This window comes from Anthonomus grandis, chromosome 14 (assembly GCF_022605725.1).
Source record: "Anthonomus grandis grandis chromosome 14, icAntGran1.3, whole genome shotgun sequence".
In the NCBI taxonomy this organism is placed as follows: Eukaryota; Metazoa; Arthropoda; class Insecta; order Coleoptera; family Curculionidae; genus Anthonomus; species Anthonomus grandis.
Window position 1 is genome coordinate 23,134,784 of NC_065559.1, and position 24,132 is coordinate 23,158,915.

Genomic DNA, 24,132 nt, shown 5'->3' on the forward strand with positions numbered 1-24,132 from the left:
ATCAGGGGGGTGGCATTGGACTTGATTGTGTCATACCTTCGGGGACGGGAGCAACGGGTCATGGAAACAAATAGCGCTGGGGTGACATTTGCATCAGAAACGAAGTGTTTGAAGAGGGGTGTTCCTCAGGGGTCTATCCTGGGACCACTCCTTTTTTTAGTTTACACTTGATAACGGTTGGAGATACTTACCAACCGAAACGTCGTGTTACATTAAATAAATAAGACAATGCAAGTCCGACAAGATGTTTTCACTGTACCATTGTCTACCACCTTCAAAAAACTCCTTTTTTTAATATCCACAAATGACCTTGTGTGCGCCACTGATGTCGATGTGGTGCAGTATGCTGATGAAACCTCCTTGAACTTCAGTGAGAATGATCGGGAAGCATGTATTGCTAGAATGAAAGAAGCCTTGGATGGACTGGGAGGCTGGTTTATTGAAAATAACCTTATTTTAAATGTTGCAAAGACACAGATTGTTCATTTTTCACAACAGGAAACAGACTTTGCACTCACATGCGGGAACACAGTGATAGGAGCGGCTGAAAGTGTGTCTTTTCTGGGGGTAGTTTTAGATCAAAAGCTGAACTGGAAAACACATGTGCAGAAGGTCGCAACCGGGGTCAGTAAATACAGCTATGCTCTCCGGGTAATACATGGCAGTGTAGGTTGGCAAGCGGCGCCTATAGCTTACCATGTTTATGTCCAGTCACAAATTGCATATGGAATAATATTCTGGGGCAACTCTGTGGATTCGAACAGAATTTTTATTTTGCAAAAGAGGTGCATCCGTATTGTGTTTGGTATGAACTATCGTGATAGCTGTAGAGGAGTATTTAAAGATACTGGCATTCTTACAATGTAAAGTCTTTATATTCTGGAATCTATTAAGTTTCTAATTAATAACATTTCATTTTTTTCTAATAGAAAAAGACAACATCAATATGAAACCAGGTTTAAGGACAATCTAATAATTGAGAAACCAAACTTTACATTTGTACAAAAAAACATCGTCTTTAACATTTTAAAGATCTGGAATGTACTCCCTCTTTCCTTTAGGTAGTTACCTCCCAGTAAGCTTGTTTGTAGGCTCAGGGCATACTACGGTATTGATGAGTTCTTTCAGGATGGTGACGTGCACTAAGTAAAGATCTAGAATAGGCTTACTTTAGATTCAGTTTCAGTTTTTATTTTGTTCTGTTTGTGGTTGTATTGCTGTCAATGATGTTTTGAAATTGTAATTGTCATTATCTATTTTATTTATTTAAATGTTTTTTTTTTGCAAAGTTTTAAATTTTTCTAAGCTATTAGAGCTAATATTTTAGGACCCATCTGGGGTCTTGTAATATTACGATTATTGTATGTAACATTGTAATATTATGTTTTTGGGCTGAATAAAGAATAATATATTACATTAATCAAATTTCTCAAATTCTAAAATGTTTAATAGAAAACACCACCATTATTGTTCAGTAGAAAATCTTTTGTTAATACATCAAAGAAGTCCGTTTCAGTTTCAACGTTTGCTGCGGTATAATTGGTTCAAAAATTGTTGGCCCGCTCTTTCATGAGGGTGAAAGATATGTGGAATTTATGACGGAAATTTCAAATAACTTCTTAGACGAATTGGATCATATATAAGTAGACATCATCTGCGTTTTCAGCAAGATAGCGCACCTGCCCACAGCTACGGAGGTACTTATCATTTTCTAAGTACTACTTTTAATGATCAGGGGATAGGAACATAGAGCCCTATCCGGTGGCCTCCCAGATGGCCAGATCTACAATGCCCCACTTGATTACTTCTTGTGGGGTTACTTAAAGAGCCAAATTTACAAGCGACTGTAGTTAGGGAAAAGATAACCCAAATAGATGATTGGACCATACTTAAGACAGTTCGAGCAGTTGAAAACCTAAAAATGTATTGAAAAACATGGTGGTGTTTCAAGCATCTTCTTTAAAAAAATTTGTATCTTTATTTTGTAAGATTATAAGTTGATGTTTGCATTTGGCTGTCATAACTTCATTAATTTGTAACTTAGGAGTAAAGTAATTTTTGTTTAAAATTTGATGTTTTAACCGAAAAAAATAAATATACAGGGGTATCCAGTTAAAAAAATGTTATTTCACTAAAAAACTCAAAAAATACGATTCTCAGTTGTTTTTTTTTTCTTTCTCATTTTTACCAGTGTCAAAAATGCCACTAGTTTGCTAATTAAACAACTTTTTTCACTAATAACAAAGTTACCATTGGTGGACACTTAATTTGGATAATCTTGTATAGTCAGTAAATATCAGAAATATTAGTAAACACTAAAATTGCACTTGACAAGATGTCATGTATTATGTCAATTGAAAAATAATTGAAGAACGCGTTAAAAGGCAGGCTCTTATTCCAGAAATCCGAAGCCTTCTATGCTATTTTTATTAAATCAATACGTTTATTTATGTTATTTAGTTTTTTCTTCTTATGGGCTTATTTATCAACCGATTGAAAAACTAACCGTATCAAATTATACGGAAAAAACCTGCATTTCAAAAGTGGTTGTTAGCGTGATATTTAAAAAAATAAAGTAGATGCCAAAATTCCCGGTTTGGACGTTTTAAATAGGCGTGTAAAAGATTTAAGTCATAAAATGCAATCAAATCTAATTTTCCGTGACTATTTGACTTAAAATTGATACTTTTAAGGCATTCATGGCACCCTACTTTAAAAATTAATTTTTTCTATAAGTATAAAACAAAAATTAGCAAATGCCGCATCATTGTTCTCAGAAAATTATTTTCTATCGAAATACGTAATAATATACCAAGTGTCTCATTTAAAATAAGAAAGTAAACTTCCGGTTAAACAGAAAGTGACGGAAAACAACTGAATATGTCAAAAGATGCTCTCATAACAATTCCATCAATCTACCAAATTTCATTTGTTTATCTTGAAGAGTAAAATAAGTGTTCCCTTTTTCCTGTGTCACACGGTATATATTAATTAATATCATTCAAATATTTCAAGGGATAATCGCCAAAATAAGAAAAAAATTAAAATATTTGCAAAGTCTAGCTCTCCTTAAATTTCGCCTTTTTAGAGATGCATACTTATAGTTTTGTTTTTTGATTGACGTGCTTAAGATATTTTCCCACTATGAGAAGAAATTACTATTTATAAAAAATACCCTATATGACATTAAACTAAAAAAACGATTTACTTTTCTAAATTATCTGGGATAGAGTCTAGGATGAGCCTAGAGTCTGATAAAATTGATTTTTACCAATTACTATTCTCATTAATAGATATAAAGCTTAACTTACTTACCATGCCTTAAGAGCTTTCGCGTAGCTCTTCTCAATTTCGGCCCTCTCGTTCGCCAAAGTCATAAGATCAGTGCATAATTTATTCCCATCCTCTATCCGCTTAGTTGTTTTCTTATAATTCCCCGGTTCCCAAAAGGAATCGCTGGTCGCTATCAGCATATTATCGTCGCTATGGTGTGACATTTTTTGGCAGCCACACCTGAAACAGAATACCATAGAACTATGTTATACTAACAAATAATAAATGATGCGCCTGAAAATTAGAATAATTTTTAGATACGAAATATATCATAAAATTTAGATAATATGTTGTGTGCTAAAAAAAAGTCAAGTTATTAACCAAGTGGGGAAGTGAAATCATATTCGTCCATTGGGCAGTGTTGTGCAACTTTTGCTTTTAGTATGAAGTATAAGCTTTAGCTTTTACTAGGTATATTTAGCTTTATCTAATGGCACTTGCTGAAATCAAAGTGAATAACCTTTTGCTTTTACTTACTAGCAAAAGCTAAATGTTCTTATTTGGTAAATCATCCAAAAAAATTATATTTTTTACTTAAAATATGATATATGTCGTTTTCTAAGTAGGGAGGGTTAGGTACTCAAACAGTGATGTCGAAGTATTGATTGGATTTGCAGCGGTTTTTTTTGCCGAATAGTATAAATTACTGTTTTGCTGCTACTTGATCCAAAAAATTATTTCAGGAGCAATATCTGTGGAACAACCTCAGCCATCAACATCCAAAACTGAAGAATTTATTACACCTCATGTTCGGCCTTTACCTGATAAGTCTCCATAGTTACCAAAAGAACCAAATCTAAAGAAACAGATGAAACCTCAAATTTGTCCAATACAGAGCTCCATCGACTGGTATTGTTGAAACAGCTGGAACTAATAAGGGTTCAAAAGGAAAAGTAAAAATTATTGTTGGAAAAAATACAAAAAGAAAATGAAAAACAATGTAGAACAAAAACAATATGTAGAACTAAATAATTAACAAATAAAAAAAATATAAACAAATTTGGACTAATTACTTTATACAAACCCCAAAAGTTTTTGGTATAAGTTTAATAACAGGAGAGCAACAAATAGGCTTCTTGATTTGATGACCTATAATAATGGGGAGTTTGCAAGTTGTGAATAAATTGCACAGGGGTTTGCCCAATTTTTTTCTATTGTCTATAATGTAGATAATAATGTCTTACCTTCTCGGCAGGCTGGTGTAAACATGACTAATCCAAATCCTAAAGTTGGATTAATTTTTGATAAGATCTTTCGATTACCCCTTAAACATAGTGCTGGCCCCGATGGTATACTCAATTATTTTTTGAGAAAATGTGTATGTGCCCTCTCTTATACCCTCTTTATTTTATTTAGTAGGTTATTAGACTTGACAATTTTTCCACCCCAGTGGAAACTCAGTTTTATTACGCCTATATTTAAATATGGTACTGCCAATGAAATGATCAATTACAGGAGTGTGTGTGTACAGTCTGCCATCCCAAAACTTCTAGACAGTCTTATTTATGACCAAAGTAATTTTTATTGCAAAGAACTTCTGTTAATTGAACAGCATAGCTTCAGTCATGGCAAGTCTGCTATTACAAACTTGTTGTTGTATCAGGGTGCTCTGTTGAATGCTTTGGAGAGCGGTGAACAAGTGGATGTAATATATACAGACTTTTCCAAGGCATTTGACAGTGTCAACCATAGCTTATTACTAGAAAAATTGAGACTTTTCAGATTGTTTGGTGGCCTGGTTTGCGAGTTTTCTTCTTCTGACAGATGTCAGCAGGTACAAATTGGTGATGCTAATCACCAACTAATCAGTAACTACTAACTGGGGTTCCACAGGGTGGTCATTGTTCTCCTCTGTTGTTCAATATTTTCATTAATGATATTTTGGTTTGATTTGAAAATAGTAATTTTTTATTATTCTCCGACGATTTAAAGTTTTATAGGGTGATCAGTTCAGAACAAGACATGGTTCTATTGCAAGATGATCTGAATAGATTGTGTGAATGGGGTGTGGTAATACTTTGGCTTTGAATGTGGGTAAATGCAGTTACATTAGTTTCTACAAAAGAAACAAACAGGTAATTTCCTCCTATACTATTGATAATGTTAATCTTAGGTACACTGAAGTAGTGAAGGACCTTGGTATCTTTTTTGATGAACAATTGAATTTTAATACCCATGTGAATACTATTATAACTAAAGCATCTAAGGTCCTTGGTTTTGTCCTGCGCAATTGTAAAGATCTGTCGGTAAAAAAAAATAATCTACGACGTTTCGTTTTTTTTCGATCATCATCTACTTTATTTTTTCTTATAGGCGACTTGCCTAATATTTTGATTTTTTAAAATGTATATAGTAGGCCATGACAAAATGACATTAGCCGGTTAAACTGTTTTTAGTTTTCCGATATCTCTTTAAATAAAATCGGTAGAAGGTAAAAACGATTTTGACAATTTTTGATTTTTCTTGGATATCTCCGGAAGTATCCGGATTTTTTAAATTTTTTAAACGTTATTTTATTAAGCTCCAAATTGCGCAACTTTGCCTCTATTTAACCGACCCCGTAACTCTTACGGTTTCCGAGATCCTAATGGTTACCCTCGAATTTGGGACACCCTGTACATATCAATTGTTGTCTCTTTGTTGGAGTATGGATCAATAATTTGGTCTTCTCTTTACATGACTAATTGTATGGCACTAGAGAGAGTTAAAAATTAATTTTTACGATTCTGCCTTTATAAACTTCACATTCCAGTTCCTAGTGACCATTGTTATGATGAAGCAATGCACTGAGAACGATTTAGTGTTTATTTATAAACTTTTAAATGGCCTTGTGATTTGTCCCAAACTACTTAATAAAATTTCATTTAATATTCCACACCATAATCTGAGGGTAAATCGATTGTTTTCTTTGCCTCATCATCGTACCAACTATGCTATGCACTCGCCTGTCGAAAGAACCTTGAGAACTAGTAAAGTCTATTGGAATTGAAGTTTTGGGAATTTTCTTATTGTATTTTAGGAGTCTTATTGAGAATTTGTAGGATTTTGTTTTTTGAAATAATTTTGCTCCATGATTAATAATTTGAAGTACATTTGATCATAGTCATTGATAATAATATATTTTGTTTTTTCTTAGCTAATTTTGCATTGTTAATTGTTCAGATTTTGAGAGATTATTATTACTACTTGTAAAACAGTTTAATTATCCTTGGTATTAAGATTAAGTCTGATTATTATTGTTAATTAGTAATTAGTGGTTAGGTAGTCTAGCTTTTATTTCTTTTTCAGAAATATTTATAATGGGGTTGATCCCGTGTATTGATTAAATAAAGTATTAAATAATGCCCTGGCAGATTTCAAAATGGCAGTAGCAGAGTGTTTGTGCAAAGTTAATAAAGCTGGTTCCACTAGAAAGCGGGGTCGTCCAAGTGGAGCTATGGAAAATTTGCAAAACAAGAAAAGAAGGAGTCCAGCAACCAATTTTCCAATGCAAGATGTTAGAACAGATAGATATGGTCATCTTCCATTATGGTGTAATGCAAATATCCGTGGCGCAAAAAGCTTCATAAAATGCGAGAAATATAATGTTTTGTCCTGTTTAAACAAATATAGGAACTGTTTTACAAGTTTCACACTGAATAAATTTTATTATTAAACAATAAAGGTATTTTTTACAGTTTTTAAATGTTATTTTAATGCACAATGTGCCATATATGAAGCACAAAAAAAAACAGGAAAAAATAGAAAAAGCTATTGAAGAAGGATTTTTTCAAATATTTTTAATGTAATCTTGAGGTCAAGTTTGTACTAGATTTTTTTTTTATAAAAAATAAAAAGTTCATGTAATAAGGGGTTAATATTCATGTTGTCTTTGGATATTATATGGTATCATACTTATAAGTAGTATACTGTTTTTAATTTTTATTAGACTTTCATTTAAATCTAATATTCTAAAACATACAGTTTCCATCTAAATAATTTATATTGAAATCCCCCGCAACCATAATCTTTGATTTAAGAGGCAAACGAGAGAGTTAAAGATTCTAATTAAAATCTATTCAAAAAATCTTTGACATTACTGTGAGGAGGCCTATAAATACATAAAATATAAATATTTACCTCTTTGTGAAATACAAGTAAAAATTCGAATTCATTTTCCACTAAGAAATCTTTATAATCAATTGCATCACTAGAATTTACCCATCCATGCAAATAGATTTTCATAATGTATGACACTGTTTTACACAAGCCAAATAATACATTTTCAGGGACATAATGGACAGCTGACGCATCATGTCCAACAACAACGAATATATTGTCCTGGAAAATTCATAGATAGTTCAGGACATTGTTATACATAAATGGTGCATGAATATGATATGAGTAAATAATGCCTAAGAAAATTTGGGTGACATTTGAATGGGGTCAAATGATTAAAATAATTTGACAGATCTGATACTTCCAGTTATACATAAATATAGGTCAACTTAGAGTAACGTTAAATTAAATGGAATGTCCTGTATATTAAAATAGTTTTAGAGTTTATTTTAAAATATAATAAATTAAAAAATAACCGTTACATATTTAATATTTTCCAATTTACTTTAATTAAGTTTCCTTTCAGAAGAAATGTTACCAAACTTTATCTTATTATCAAAAAGATGCTTTTTTTTCTCAATCTGTTTTGTTATGATTAATTTTGGTAATGTGTGTAAATTTTATGGTAAAGTGTTTTAGAAGTTATGTTTGTTTGAAATTTAAAGTGAATTTGGAATTTTTTAGTTTTTAGGATGCTTGTACACAAGATTTTGTTGTCTTACGTAATATAGCACATTTTCTTTCTTTCTTTCTTTCTTTCTTTGTATAATATTTTATTCTTATTGGTATGAAACGATAACAAAGTTATATTTTTTTTTGTTTTATTCAAAAAAAAAAAAAACTTTACAAACACTATAAATCGGGTAATAGTAATTACATGTAAAGCCTATAACAGGAAAAAAAACAAACAAAAAACATATTAAAATAATTTCACAACAATAACACTAAACCTAAGAGAAAAAAAAAAAGATGACATGAGTCCTAAACTATGTCCCGATGCTCAAGCAACATCGTAATTTCCTTAACCCTGATATTAAATATATCTAATATTATTGATTGGAGATGTAGTATTAAAATTATTTATATAAAAAAGCTCTTTATTAATAAGTTATTCTTAATCTAGTCTTTGGTATCTTAAATCTTAATGAAATCTTAAAAATCTGTTCTGTACCTTCTCAATCATGTCTGAATGTGATGATGCTTCAGGTGACCAGATAGAGGCATACTCTATATGTGGCCTAACAAGGGCATTATAAAGTCTAATGATAGTGCTGACTTTAAAATTTTTACTGTTTCTTGTTACAAAACCCAAAGAACGGTAAGCCTTATTAACTATTTCACTCTATTGACAATTAATTTGATCTTAATTGACAATTAATAATTAATTTCATATTGGTCTGAAAAGATACTCCCTCTAATAAAGTTTTTTCTAAGAATTTTGGTATTATCAATATAGTAGTCTTCAAGAAAATAGTTAACTTTACAAGTGAAAGTGACCACAGCACATTTTTGAACATTAAGGGACATCTTATTAATCTTGAACCAATCAACCACAGAACATAGGTCATTTTTTAATTTTACAGCATCTTCCTTGACAGCAATAGTTTTAAATAGTTTAAAATCATCAGCATACATCAGACTTACAGATGAGGAGACACAATCAGGCAGGTCATTAATAAAAAGAACAAAAAGCAAGGGAGCAAGCTTGCTACTCTGGGGAATGCCTGAGGTTGACATATCTGATAGACAATTATCAATCTTAACCACATTATTTTTCCCAGATAAATAAGATTTCATGAAATTACAAGAGCCAACCAATTTATTTAAAAGCACACAGTGATCTACCTTGTCAAACTTTTAACAAATAAAACCAATAAATTGTGCATAATTTTACTCAAAGGTAAATAGGACAAGCGTTAGATTTGTAAGGATGCTTCACAATTGCTTTGGAATACGATAAAATGTAATAGTAGGCCACCAACTAACAAAATCCATTTAGTTAATCCAAAGTAATCCTTATTATCTAGTCTTTTCATGATCATTTATTATTTTTAAATATAAAAAACTGAAACTTTATCAGTTTGCAACTGTATAGAGTAGGCCTTCACTTTTATCTCAGTATTGTTTATTGCTAAATTATATAATATAAGGTTTAATTTTAATCCTCCCCAGGCAAATAGCTCTGTAAAAACGAATGTTCATCAAAAAATCAACCGTCAGCTGATAAGATTAAAAGATTGTAAGCAAAATTTCCGATTTATTTCAAAATATGATTCAAATCAATATCCAAAAAAATTCTGTTTCAGAGGATTAAAGTGTTACTGAAATCTTGAAAATACCCAGAATTGTATTGTGTCTGTTTTTGTATTGGCTTTATAATTTCAGTATTTAATTTTCCTTCCAGCTTTGTAAATGAGGGTATAATACAGTCTTTATACAATAAAGCCTTTTTATGAATTTGAATTAGATTGGTTGAAATTATAAATTACCTTTTCCCTATTTCTTATAGTTTACAGAATAAAAACAATAAAACATAAAAGGTCAGAGATACAGAAAAAGTTATTGTCTCCAATCACACACAATTTTTTTTTTAAATATAATTAAAGCACCCGGTAAGTTTTTAATCACATGCACTGTGACGGAAATATTGCGTTCTCTGTTAATTCTATATATTTTATTACTTGTGATATAGAATTAGTTTTTAGTGTTTATTATTATTATTTATACATAGTTAATATTTTTGATGGATAAGTCTCTGTGGTGGATTTTGGGGAATGTGGCGATGTGCGGGGAAGACGGGGGGATGCTGACGGGGATTCCTGATGGATGAACGCGATATTTTGCGGGATGACGACATGCATAGCGCCCTGGTTGATGATTTTATCGGGATAAATAATTTTGTTGATGCTCATTTGAACGTAAGGTCCTTAAACACAGGCCTTGATGCATTTAAAAATTATGTATTTTCTTATGCGTTTGATATTCTAGGCCTTTCGGAAACTTGGTTGTCTTCAAATTGTGATGTTAATTTTTATAATATACCGGGCTATAATTTCGTGAGAGAGGATAGAGTTGGCATTGGAGGGGGAGTTGGATTTTATAATAAAAAAATCTTTACAATTTTCTCGAATAATATTCGACAATGTCAATTCTTCAGATTTTGAACATATGAGTGTTGGGTTTGAAGTGAGTGTCAAAGTCAAATATTGCTTTATTGTTATAACATTATAATGTTTTTAACGAAGCTAGAAAAATTAAAACTTACAAACTACAAGTATAAAATTTAAAATTAAAAAAGAAATATTTAAGACACAAATATAAAATACGAACATACATACAAAAACATAACCATTGATCTTATATATATAATCAGTCACTTAAAGTATATCATTAAAAAATTCTTCAACAGAGTAATAGGTCTTAGCAACAAGCAATCTCTTTAAATGTTTTTTGAAAATCCTAGGGGAAGTTAAGTTTTTAATAATGATAGGCAGATGATTAAAGATAGAAATACTGTCGTAAAAAATTGACTTTTTTGTTAAAGCTGAAGTAGGTCGAGGAAGGTGCAAAATCATCTGATTCATGCTTGCAACCAAAGGGTACCAAGCACTCCTGACCATGAACCTTTCTCTGTACTTATAGATTATGCAAGCAGTCTCAAGAATATACAGACATGGGAGAGTTAGTATTTTATTTTGGTGAAATAGAGGACGACATGAATCCCGGGGATTAACCCCACATATATATCGAATGGCCCGTTTTTGAATAACAAACAACATTTGAATAATGTAACTGCTTGCACTGCCCCAGAAAGCGATACCGTAGCGAAGGTGGGATTCAAAGAGGGAACAATAAACGGACTTGCCAATTTTTGGACCAAGTTCCTGTACACTGATCCTGACAGCATAACAACCAGCCAGAAGATTTATATGTGTGTCAAATTTGAGATCTTTGTCTATGAAAATTCCAAAAAATTTGCTGTCAGGGTTAATCTGAATTGGATCACCATCTATCGAAACATCTTTAAGATTACATTTAAAACATCGCAAATTAGTTTTTGTTAGATTTAATGTAAGTAAGTCACACCACCTTTTTACCATCTTAAGATCATCCTGGAGGATGAGGAGTCCAGAGCCTGCCACAATATTGTGGAATCATCTGCAAATATAGTGAAGACACCGCGAATAGAGAGACCAGCCAGATCATTTATGTAAAGCAAAAATAGAACTAGGCCTAAGACTGAGCCCTGAGACACTCCCCATCTAATAAAGCTATATTCTGAGTATTTTGACCCAACCAAAACCCGTTGCCGTCGACCTCGCAGGAATGAAGAAAACCATGATAAAGGAAAGCCTCTAAAACCATAGCGGTGGAGCTTTAGCAGCAGAATGTCATGACTAACACAGTCAAAAGCTTTTGACAGATCACAAAAAACAGCCGCCGAAACTCTCCCGCCATTGATATGAGAGTACAAGTCCTGAAGAAGATGGTATACAGCATCATTTGTATTGGTATTCTCGCGAAAACCGAACTGACACTTACTAAGGATGTTATTTGCATTAATAAAAGACAGCATACGAGTTTTCACCAGTTTTTCTATGATTTTTGATATGGTGGATAGAAGTGATATTGGCCGGAAATTAGAAGGATTCTCCATGTCTCCTTCTTTGTGGACTGGAATGACTTTGGCTGTTTTTAGACAAGAGGGAAATGTTCCTGTTTCCCATGACTAAAAGACACATTTTATTGGAGTCTGAAACGTTGACAGCTGACAAGTAAGTCATTGGATCTACTGATCTACTAAGTCAAGCGTTGTTGGAGATTATCAGCTATACTGCAATAAAAGTTGTTAAGTGCGTTTGGGGAAACATTGGGAACGAAAGCAGGAAAATGAGAGTTTTTATTGCGTATGTCGTTTATGATTTTCCAATATTCCTTCTGCGAATTTTGGGACTTGATCAGCCTGTTGGAATAATATTGTTCCTTGGAGAGTCTTATTAAGCGACGAAATATGGAGCGATATTTAGCAAAATACTCATGAAATAAAGAGATGACGTATATTTCCTGATGGTCTGGAGCGAACGGAGATTTTTTGAAGAAATAGTTAGACCCTTAGTAAACTACTCTTTTTTAGACAGTTTTTTGCGTTTTATCTTTTTGATAGGAAAAGCTTCATTAAACAAGTCAACAATCCTATTGTGTAAAGCAGACGGTAAGCAGGTTTTGGCCCTTACTATATATAGACCACCTTCTAGAAATCACTTTTTTTGATACGTTAGAAAATGTACTGGCGCAAGCAATGACGCTTTGCAATTATATTTTATTACTTGGTGATATAAATATTAATTTACTAAATGAAAATGTGAATACAAAAAACCTTAAAAATGTTTTAAGTATCTTTAACTTAAAACAATTAATAACTGAACCTACACACCCTAATTTATTAACAAATAGGTCAAGTCTTATTGATGTGATTATTTCAAGTCAAGAACTTGAAGTGATAAAAGCCGTTTCTACACCTGTGTCAAGAAGCCTAACCGACCATAATTTAGTATACGCCATATTAAATTTTCCAAAAATACAAAACAAAGTAAAACATTTAAAATACCGTAATTATAAAAACATTAGTTCTGAGGATTTTCGCAGAGATGCTCAGCAAATAGAGTGGAACGGAATTTATTTCACAAACAATATTGATACAAAATTAGATATTTTTAATACAAATATATTAAATTTAATAAATAAACACTTCAACAAAATTAGTTAAAGAGGAAAATTTGATGCCCTCGATAACTGATAACATAAAACTTTTAATGCGTTTAAGGGATAAGGCACACAAGAAATATTTAAAAAACAAAACTTAGAATATTATAGACAGTTAAGAAATTTTACAAAACATGCTATTACACAGGAGAAAACTACTATTTTAACCAATTTTCTTCAAAAAAAGGAAAAGATTGACGGGACAATGCCAAAAACTTAAATATATCATCCAATAAGACAGTTGAAATTCCCAATGAATTATACAATCCAGAACAGATTTGCAACTTTTCTTCATCTACTTTTCATGGTCCTAACTCTGCGTCAGATGACAAAATCTTTTTTTATCGTTCAAATGTCCATCCCAATATTAATATCAAACTAAATTTTACGCTTATAGACGAGAATTCCCTGTTAAAGATTCTGAATCGTATATCCACTGGGGCAATTGGCGATGATGGTATATCAGTAAGGGATGTTAAACTTTGCTTGCCATACTGCATTCCACCCTTATTAATAATCATACATTCCTCTATTTTAGATTTTCATGGAAAAAGGGAATCGTGAAACCGCTAGCTAAAAATATGAATCCTAAAGGACTAATTATAACTAATAATATTCTTTCAGTAGTTTCTAAACTTCTTGAAAAACACATTAATAAATTCCAATCTGATTATAGCACCTCTACTTGTTTAGTTAATCTTTTAAATGATGTTCGTCACAGTGAAGATAAGAAACTAATAACTTGCCTGGCATTTCTCGATTTCAGCAAAGCATTTGATACGATTAGCCACAATATGCTATTAGCCAAGGTTCATTACTATGGACTTTCTGATAATTCTGTAAAATTTCTCGAACAATATTTAATAGATAGATCCTTTTGTGTGGAAATTGTGAGAGATTTTCAAAGCGTTCGATCTGAATTTGTTCCAATTGCCACAGGTGTGCCTCAAGGTTCAATTTTGGGCCCTCTGTTGTTTTCCATATATGTTACAGATATGAGGAATTCTATTGAAAACTCGAAAATTCAACAATATGCTGATGATTCTCAAATATACACTTCATTTTCTTTAGTATGTAAACGAAAATATTGACAAATTTAACATGGACTTGAATAATTTAAAAAAGTTCTCCAATGATCATAATTTAAAACTAAACTCCTCTAAATCCTGTACACTATTTTTTAATGCTAAATATCAGATTGAAAGAATTAGGCAATTATTTGTTCCACAAATAGATAATATGCCTTTGGCCTCAGTTTGAGGTGAAAAGGTGAAAAATTTGGGTATACTTTTTGATGATTCGCTAACATTTCAAGCACATATTCATAATAAATTAAAAATTGCTTATATAAGATTGAAAAAACTTAATTATTTTAAAAAATGGCTACCACACAAAATAAAGTATCAATTATGTGACAGTTTAATATTATCGCTATTCGACTACGGTGATGTAGTTTATGGTTCATCTTGACAATGAACAACTGGATGCGTTTTTCTTACAATATTCCATTTAGAGAACATATTAAACCTCATTTAAATAATAAAAATATCCTTAATATGAGTTACCGTAGAAAACTTAATTTTTATACTTTTTTACATAGAATCTTAAAAACTGGACAACCCTCATACCTTGCAGCGTTACTTAATCCATTTTTACATCAGCATCATACATGATTTATTAAGAAATACAGGGTACCTCAACATCACACTGCAGCTTTTCAGAAATCTTTTACATTTATAGGGATTTACCAGATGAAGTAAAGGAATTTATTTATAAAAGATTCCTAAAATATGCTAAGCAATTTCTGATTAATGACCAAAAATAACCTACATTTCTTCCAAACCATGCATGCTGTGCTGTTGTCAGATTTTCCCACAAAAATAAATTAAGATAGGATATCCTGTAAAATGAATATATTTACTGTTAGCTGCCCTTGTTTTGTCTCGCGCACCTTTTTTTTTCTACTTGCTGTTCCATTTAAAATCTTATTGACTTATTTATGTATAGTTTAGGTAATACTATAGTTTAGGTAATAATTATAAATTTAGGTGAGTCACTCACTTGTCATAGGCTGGCTTTTGCCGATGATTTGAAGCTATATTTAAATGTATATGGCTTGGAGGATTGTGTTTTTCTTCAGAACTGTCTAAATACATTGGAGGTATGGTGCGCTGTTAACAGGTTAGGCTTGAATGCGGCTGAGTGTAGTGTGGTCAGTTACTCTAGATCAAAAACACCCTTAAATTTTAATTACTTTATTAATGATACTATTTTGAGTAGATTAGAGCAAATTACTGATCTTGGTATAACCTTTGACTCTGAATTTACATTCGTTCCACACTTCAATAACATAGTCAAGTCAGCCCTGAGAAGGCTTGGGTTCATAATTAGAAGTTCTCAGAGTTTTACTTTGGAGTCTACATTAAAACTGCTTTTCTGTTGCTTTGTGAGATCAAAACTGGAGTTTGGCTGCGTTATATGGAACCCGCTCTATCAGAATCATGTTGGTCTCCTTGAATCTGTTCAGCGTAGATTTGCTAAGTTTTTGGCCTTCAGGCAGGATGGCATATATCCGGTAAGAGGGTTTGATCATCGGCAACTATTGGAACGCTTCAATCTACATCCATTACAACTCAGAAGAATGATCTTCTCTGTAAAATTCCTGCATGGGTTACTGAATGGATTCATTGATAGTCCTGTACTTCTTTCCGGTGTACGTTTCATGGTGCCTAGGCTTAATGCTAGACATCCCCTAACATTCTTTCTGCCAAGGCCTCATACTAACATCCTGTTGAAATCGCCACTATATACAATATGCGCTATATTTAATCGGATCTGTCACATGTGCGATATAAATTTCTCTCCGGTTCATGTGATTGTCGATATCTTGGTGGATCATTACTCTTGGGATTAAGACCCATGTGTTTAAGTTATAGTTAGTAGGTGTATTGCAGTTAATTTAATTTAATTTAATTTTGTTGAATATGTGATTATCTTGTTAAACTTTTATAATTGGGTTTTTATATCATATTAATAGTTATTTGTTCTAATTCTTTGGATAACTTTTGAGAATGTGACTTTACTTTACTCTTTTTCTTTTCTTTTCATTCTTTTAGGTTTGTTTGTGTGTGTTTTTTTTTAACTATATTTTTCATTGTTTTGCAACTGTTTCCTGTTATTGGGCAAGTTGCCTGTTGGAAATAAAGGCTTATTATTATTATTATTATTATTAATACAGGGTTACCGCACACAAATGCACATGATTTGTGTATTTTGTGTTATTGGCCACTATGGTCACGCTGTAGTCCTTTTTGTCCTCGGGTTAAATAGTATGTAGTTGTAAGATTGATTGTGTATGATTTGTATATGTATATATTGGGCAAATAAAGAAATTTGATTTGAATATATTTTTTTGGGTCTACTACTGATCATGAAATTTATAACATAAAGGACACTAATGGTTTTAGAGAGGGTTGCACATGTCTAGTTATCACAGGATTTATAGAGGGGTATGGTACTATTGCCTTTTTTAATATAACAGACTATTCTGAGGCTTTTGACAATATTAATTTTATATACTCAAAAGGTATGTATTTAATAAAGATTGTAGAACTGGATGGAGCAAGATCTGAACCTGTTGTCACTATAAAAACAAGGATTATGGAGTGCCCCAGGGTAGTATCCTCAGACCTTTATTATTTAGCATCTACACTAACGATCTTCCAGAGCAGATTCGGTTTTGTTCTGTAAATCTTTATGCAGATGACACACAGCTGCTATCTGGATTTCCTCCTCATAATGCATGTCAATGTATGCAGCAAATTAATGAGGACTTAAACTCAATATTTAAATGGACAGCATGGGATGATTTTGAATGCTAGTAAGAGCACATACTTACTCATAGGTTCTAATACATTAAAAAAACAATTTCTTCAATCTAATTTCACTACTTTGCATATAAATGACAGTATCCTTCTTTGGTCAGCATCAGCAAAAAATCTTGGTGTAATTTTTGATGAGGTTTACTTAAAAGTTTGGGTCAATTTAAATATTATTTGCCCAAAAATATCAAATTAATGCTTGTGGAGGCTCTTGTTTGGTCACAGCTAGATTACTGCAATGTTGTTTTTTACAATTACCTCACTCTTGAAATGAAGAACAAAATTCAGTTAGCTCAAAACGCCTTATGAGGTACTGTAAATATCTATCAGATTATTTCACAGCAAGACAAGATTTACATAGTCACCTCCTAAGAAACATTATAAGATTTCAAATACCAGTGCATAGAACTGAAAGTTTTAAAAACTCATTTGCCTATCAGGGTGTATTTTTGCTAAACTCTGAAGTAGAACAAGTTTAGTACAAAGTAGTATTGTATTGAAACTGCCCACTAATACTGTATTTTTCAGGTAGCATGGAAGAACAACAACATTATGTGAATGTTACCTTTTATGTAACATTTTGTTGTTGCATAATAAATGTTTATTTATTTATTTTTTATATAGGTATTCCAATTTAAAAATAATTATATCTGGGGTTCCTCAGGACTCGATTTTAGACCCACTTTTATTTCTTTTTGTAACCTGTGATCTTCCTTCTAAGGTTAATGTGTTAGATGTCTACCAATATACCAATGAAACCCTGCTGATCCACTATTTTGAACCAAACAATATTGAAGAAGCCTCTCTTATAATAAAAATAATGATTTACATTCAATTGCCAAGTGTTCTACAAAGCATAATCTTATTATTAATGGTAGCAAAACAAACATGGTACTGCTTAGCTCCAAAAAGAAATGAGTAAATAGTATATTGCATTGAATGGGTTTCAACTAGGTTGTTCAAAAAATGTCTAAATTTTGGGATTGATTACATCTATCTTTAAGATTACAGGCGCATTTAAGAATCGTTTTTGTTAAATAAGTTATTTGTATTTGCACCTTCTTTGTCCAAAGAAACATGTTTTTTTTTTTTTTTTATAAGTTTATTTATGACCCAAAAACAGTTTACAAACTGGCACCAGGGCCTAAAACTTAACAAAAAAAAAAGAAAAAAATACAACAAAATTAGGAACATAATTCTAAATAAATTTAGTACAATATTACTTGATTAATATAGAGATTATGGCTTACAGCCTTACATATTTAATATATTTATTTAGTTTACCTTAAGGTATTGTTTTAGTCTTTTACACATATTTTTGTAGCTTTTTAGATTCACAATAGTTTCTGGAATTTTATTGAAGACACTTATTGCACTATGTAATGGAGAGTCCTGACATTTTTTTGTTCGCACCAATGCATTTCTCAACATGTTTTTATTTCTTAGCTGATACTTTTGACAGTCTTTAATTTGTAATAATTTTCCCTTTAAACTAGTCTTAATATTAATTAACTGTATACATTTTATAAATTTAATTTGTTCATAGGTTCTTAATTGATTAATGTTTAAAATACCAGTATTTTTATAAATTATATCACTTGGTGTGTAATAATCTAAAGAATAAACTAATTTAACTGCTTTATTTTGCACTCATTGTATTTTATTTAATAAATAATTTGGAACATTTCCCCAACATACTATAAGGTACCTCAAATGTGGTTCAATAAAGCTGTTGTAGAGTAATTTTTTTGTTTTAATATTTAACATGTGAGAGCACCTTCTCAAAGCACCAAGCATAGGAGATATTTTGTCACTAATTTTTTGTATATGATTATTCCATGAAAGTTTATCATTTGTAGTCTGTCACTTCTTTAAGTTTATTGCCGCTTACATGTACACTAATATCACATTTTGTTTTATTTTTATTACTTACAATCATGTAGATAGTTTTGGTAGCATTTATACTAAGCCTATTATAACACAGCCACTTATAGTATATATCTAAAGAGTCATTTATTTCCTTTTCAAGGGTTTTAATGTCTTTGGCTGAGAACACTAGAACTGTCTCATCAGCAAACATAAAATACTTAGCCATAAGACCAGCATATTTTAGGCTATGCACATACAATAGGTAAAGCAACGGTCCAAGCACTGACCCCTGCACTACCCCCACATTTAAAGTCTCTGCCTCACTGTTTTGGTCGTTTACTGTTGTGTAGTGTCTCCTACCTACTGAATATGTCCTTAGTAAGCTCCCACATATGCCTCGAAATCCCATTTTACTAGTTTTACTTAGCAGCAATTCAATATCAACAGTGTCGAAGGCTTTTTGCAGGTTGACAGAGACAGCTACAACATATTTTTGTTGATCAATTTCATTTGACACATACTCTAATAGGTCCAAGACAGCTCCCAAGGTGTTACTCTTTGTTTGAAATCCATATTGTTGGTCATCGAATTGAAAATTCTGTTCTATAAACCTAGTCATATGTTTCTTAATTATTTTTTCTATTAGTTTGGAGAATGTACTCAGTAGCGAAATAGGCCTATAGTTGTTTAGATCCTCACATTTTCCATTCTGGTGCACTGGTATTATATTTGCTGTTTTTAAGTCTTCTGGAAAAATTCCTGTCTCTAATATTCCATTAACCATTGTCACTACAATATCTCCTATTACATGGGTTAATTTTTCTAAGCCTTTGGTGGTAACTTTGTCCAGGCCTGGAGAGCTGTTTTGTTTCAATTCAGAAATTGTATTTATTATTTCAGTTTTGTCTGTAGGTTCTAGAGAATGGTAGGAATGAAGAAAATGGTATTTATTGTTTCCTCCTCTATAAATGTTGTAGTTTGAGTTTTTTCCATTTTAAGGGCAAGTTTTTTCCTATAGATGAAAAATGGTGATTAAACTCCTGTACAATTTGTTTTTTGTTTGTAATTTTTTGTCCATCTATCTCAATTTGCTTTATTTTAGTATTGTTGTTTTTCTTTTTCTTATATAGTTCATTAATCACTCTCCATGTCCACTCACTGCCTTAAATCTCATCTCAGCATACTTCTGTTGCAAATTCTTTCGCATATTATTTACTGTATTTTTCATGCTCTTAAATTCTCTTTCTGTAAACTCATTTGGGATCCTCTTCCAGCGAATATACAGTTCATCCCATATTTTTAATTTTCTTATAAACTCCGGAGTAATCCAATCATTAGCAGATCTAATCTTTAGTGTATATTTCTTAGAACATTGGTTTTTAGAGTTAACAATAATCTCAGCCAATTCTTGGAAGGATTGTACACCATTATTTTTTCCATGTAGTTTTTCTTGCACCATTTGAATCCACCTTTCTTCATCTAATTTATATTTAATAATTCTTTCTTTCTTGTATTTTTCCACCTATCTATTAAGAGTTATTTTTATTATTTTATGATCAGAAACCATATGATCATCTAGTTTTATTTTGCACTCTAGGTTCTTATTTGCTATGATATGATCTAGTATTGTTTTACTTGTTTGTGTTGTTCGAGTTGCATTGTCAATAGTTAGCTTATTTTTTATTTCAAAGGCGTTGATTGATATTACATTTTTATATTCATTTACTATGTGAGAATCTATTATTAATTGTTTATGTTTATGTCACCTATAATTAAGCAAGGATTTTTTTCACTCTCCATGATATTGTCCAGTTCACTAATAAATTTTTGTGCATTGCTGCTCGGTGGTCTGTATATATTCCATATAGTACATTTAAGTTTAGTCAAGGTTATTGACAAAAAATTGCACTCTTCCAAGTTTACAAAGGATGTATCTTTTACTGTATAGTCTATATTGTTTTTTAAATAAATACTTGTGCCCCCTCCTCGGGTATTCCTACAATTGTGTACGGAAGAATAGTTTTCAATATTATAAAATTGTGTCTCATTTTGAAAGATTTAAAGTTTAAAACCAGGAAACTTGCAGAATTTTTAATCCTCTCAGTAATCAATTATTGTTTAATCATCTATTATACTTATTTTGATAAAATGCTAAGAAAAGGTTACCGCAGATACAAAACACACATTTTCAGGTGCTCCTAGCCAGCTTCAAGTCGGTCATGAAACTGCTTTCTGAGATTCCTATGCAGTTGTAATTGACATGCTTTAGAGAGGGTACATGATAGCAATGTGTAACTTCTAAGGGTTTTTATTTAATGGGGACTACTAAGTGACTTATATTTAAATGATTTGAAAATGACATCATTTTGATACATCCAAAAAATTTTGCTTTATTATCTTCTATAAACTTACTACAAAGAATAATTTTGTGATAATCCTTGGGTCTTAAATTGCTCAAGCACCTGATTTGAATACATAATCGACCAATTTTTATTAGTGTTTATTAGTTAATAGTTTATTAATACAACAATTGTTATGTTTGTGATTTAATTAATTGGCATGCCATAGCTTTAATATGGTTTCATGAATTTTAGAGGTTATGTCCAATATATCATAATAAAATGTGTTTTCTAGTATTTAACGTTCAGAATAATATAAAATTGTTTCCTTGGAATGAACCCCAAGAATAATAAAAAGAAAGATTTTTTATCTCTTGAGGTTACAGTAAAGTTTTGAGTTTGAAAGTCTGTGATATAGATTGTAGTTAATTCGACTCGATAAGAGCTAATAATATAATAATTTCAATTAATGGTTCATTAAAACATGACCAAAAAAGTGCCCTATAAATGTATAAATATTATCATTTGAATAAATGCTTGTTGGAATATATTATGAGCAAATTTGAATGATTTGGTCAACATATCTGACCAGCAATAGAAAACTAGAAAGTAAAGGTACCCACTTATCTGACAAGGGGTATAAACTGATGAGTATAATCATGGGACTATTCTAAACAAAACAGGTTCCACCCATTATCCTACTTAAAATTGTTATTTGTTTAGCCTAGAGTTCATACTGCTGATTGTGGTACTATTTTTGTTTTGCAACATAAATTACAATGTAGTACCCATAGATGTTAAAACAATAAATACATAATTAAAATATACTTCTGCTTACCTGATCAAATGTAAAAGTTTTCCTATAAAAATATACTTCTGTTTCTAAGTTTAAGGCCTTTTCACTACTATTAAGTGTTTACTGATTTATTCTTGCAAAACTCCCGGAATATTTTACGAACCACCAAAAATTTTACCGCCGTTAAACACACCGTGTGAACTTTAATTACTGGATCAAATTGATAAAATTCCTGTGGAAATTAAAAATTTTCACCAAATGATTTCGTTGGAAACCATTCAAGTTCAGGACATTTGACATGTGCCTGTCACTTCTGTCATCTGTCAGTGTGATTTTATTTTGCTTTGCGCACCCATATACTTATTATAAGTTATACATATAATGTGTGTATATAAACTTCAAGTTTACAGGTATAAGATGTATATAAATAAATCCTATAATTATGTTTTTTATGATCCCATACCGAACAACCTTCGATGCACGTCATCAATGGTAACATATACAGCGTTGCCGGATTCTGCATATATTCCTTAAATGAAAACATTCTGCAAATGAAAAATAATATATTAGCAGATTGTGTCAGTGGTTACTCTAAGTAACTACATATTTACGACATTTTTTTTAAACCACAATTTTCTATTTTAATTTGACAATTTAAAGCTTAAGAAAATACAACAATAAAATTAAATTAAATGACAAAACACAAATAAACAAATGAAGCTTGGCAATCATACACCGCTATGTCATTCGTTTTTTTGGGGCGGGAAATTTAAATTTAAAAATCAATCGAGTTATACAGGGTCCTGCAACAGTGTGTCAGTATTCTATAACGCCCAAAAAAAGGGTTAACATTTTCTAACCTCTTAAGATTTTTTTGGAACGTGATAGCGCATATCTGGAAAATATTTTAAAATTTACAAGGTGCTTCAAAAAAGTATGGCCATATAAGTGACATTTTTTTTAAATAGAGTGTCATTCTTTTTATTTCATTTTTGGGACCACCTTAGGTTACTTAGTATACGAGTATGCGCTAAATATCGCTACTTTGTCATGAGCAGTTTGCAGTAATTTTTTACAAGAAAAATTAAAAAAAGCACTACATTATTAATTTCATCTTGACAACAGAAATGTAAATTTAATGTCAATATTAGGTTGAATTCGGATTCTAGAAGAATGGAAGATTATTTTGACTTCAATGATTTCTTTCTGTCATATATGTCGGCTATACGTATTTTTCTAAGAATATTAAGACAAGGATAAAGGAAAAGAAAAGGCAGTCTTTTGAGAGAACTGATGATAGGTAGACCGGCTTCGGATCACTAGTTCTTTTATTTTATTCGCGACGGTACTTTATACTGACGTAATTAAGCGTGTATTTTCACGAATTACGAGTTTTACTAATAACGAAAATGTCCGCCGAAAATAATAATACTGATGACTCTCCGACATCAGAAGTGGGATTAACCAGTCCACAATTGGCTGAAAATATCCTGACGAATTAGCCTAAGACGCAGACAAATATTCCAAGTAGTCAAGTGAAGTTGCTACTTAGAAAAATGATTGAAATGCAGAGTAAAATCAAAAATTGCAGATCCGGAAGGGTGGTGCTGTTTGTTAAAATGCAAATGTTATCTGGCATTACGCTGGTGACTAGTTTATCATGTGCGTTAAAAGGAGATACAGCGGATTGGCTTATTCGTTCTAGACCTTTAGGTAAAACTTAGGCAGATATTCGCACATAATTTTTATCGACATTTTCAAAACCATTTGACATTATGGACATGTTCGAGGAAGCAGTTCTTGGACGTCAGAGTGTTCCTAATCCAATACAACGCTTTTGGACGAAGGACTGCACGTTTTACGCCTAGCAATGCACTTAATAAAGTCTTGTGAAAACGAAGAGGCCTTAGCAACATTGTTTGCATGTCATGTTGTGGCAAACAGATCTGAATCGGTTCGGTGCAGGCGGACATACCAAAAGATCTAAAGAGTTTTTGCGTTGCATTAATGGGCTCTACAGGTAATCGGCCGGCGCTATTTCCAACTGATCATC

The 24,132-nt window shown here is 31.6% G+C and overlaps 1 protein-coding gene across 2 annotated transcripts in view; it reads right to left on the reverse strand.

Annotated features, from left to right (window-relative positions):
* LOC126744523 (protein kinase C and casein kinase substrate in neurons protein 1) overlaps positions 1-22,393 on the reverse strand; it is a 95,043-nt gene extending 72,650 nt beyond the window's left edge. Inside the window, exons 1-2 of one of the 2 annotated variants that reach the window (XM_050451962.1) lie at positions 22,122-22,393; positions 3,316-3,513 (exon numbers count right to left, since the gene is read on the reverse strand). In XM_050451962.1, the coding sequence (XP_050307919.1) occupies positions 3,316-3,497 (182 nt within the window). In that variant the 5' untranslated portion in view covers positions 3,498-3,513; positions 22,122-22,393. The remainder of the gene's footprint in view (positions 1-3,315; positions 3,514-22,121) is intronic. The other variant, XM_050451961.1, reaches the window with a different exon arrangement.
* Between the last annotated feature and the right edge of the window lie 1,739 nt (positions 22,394-24,132).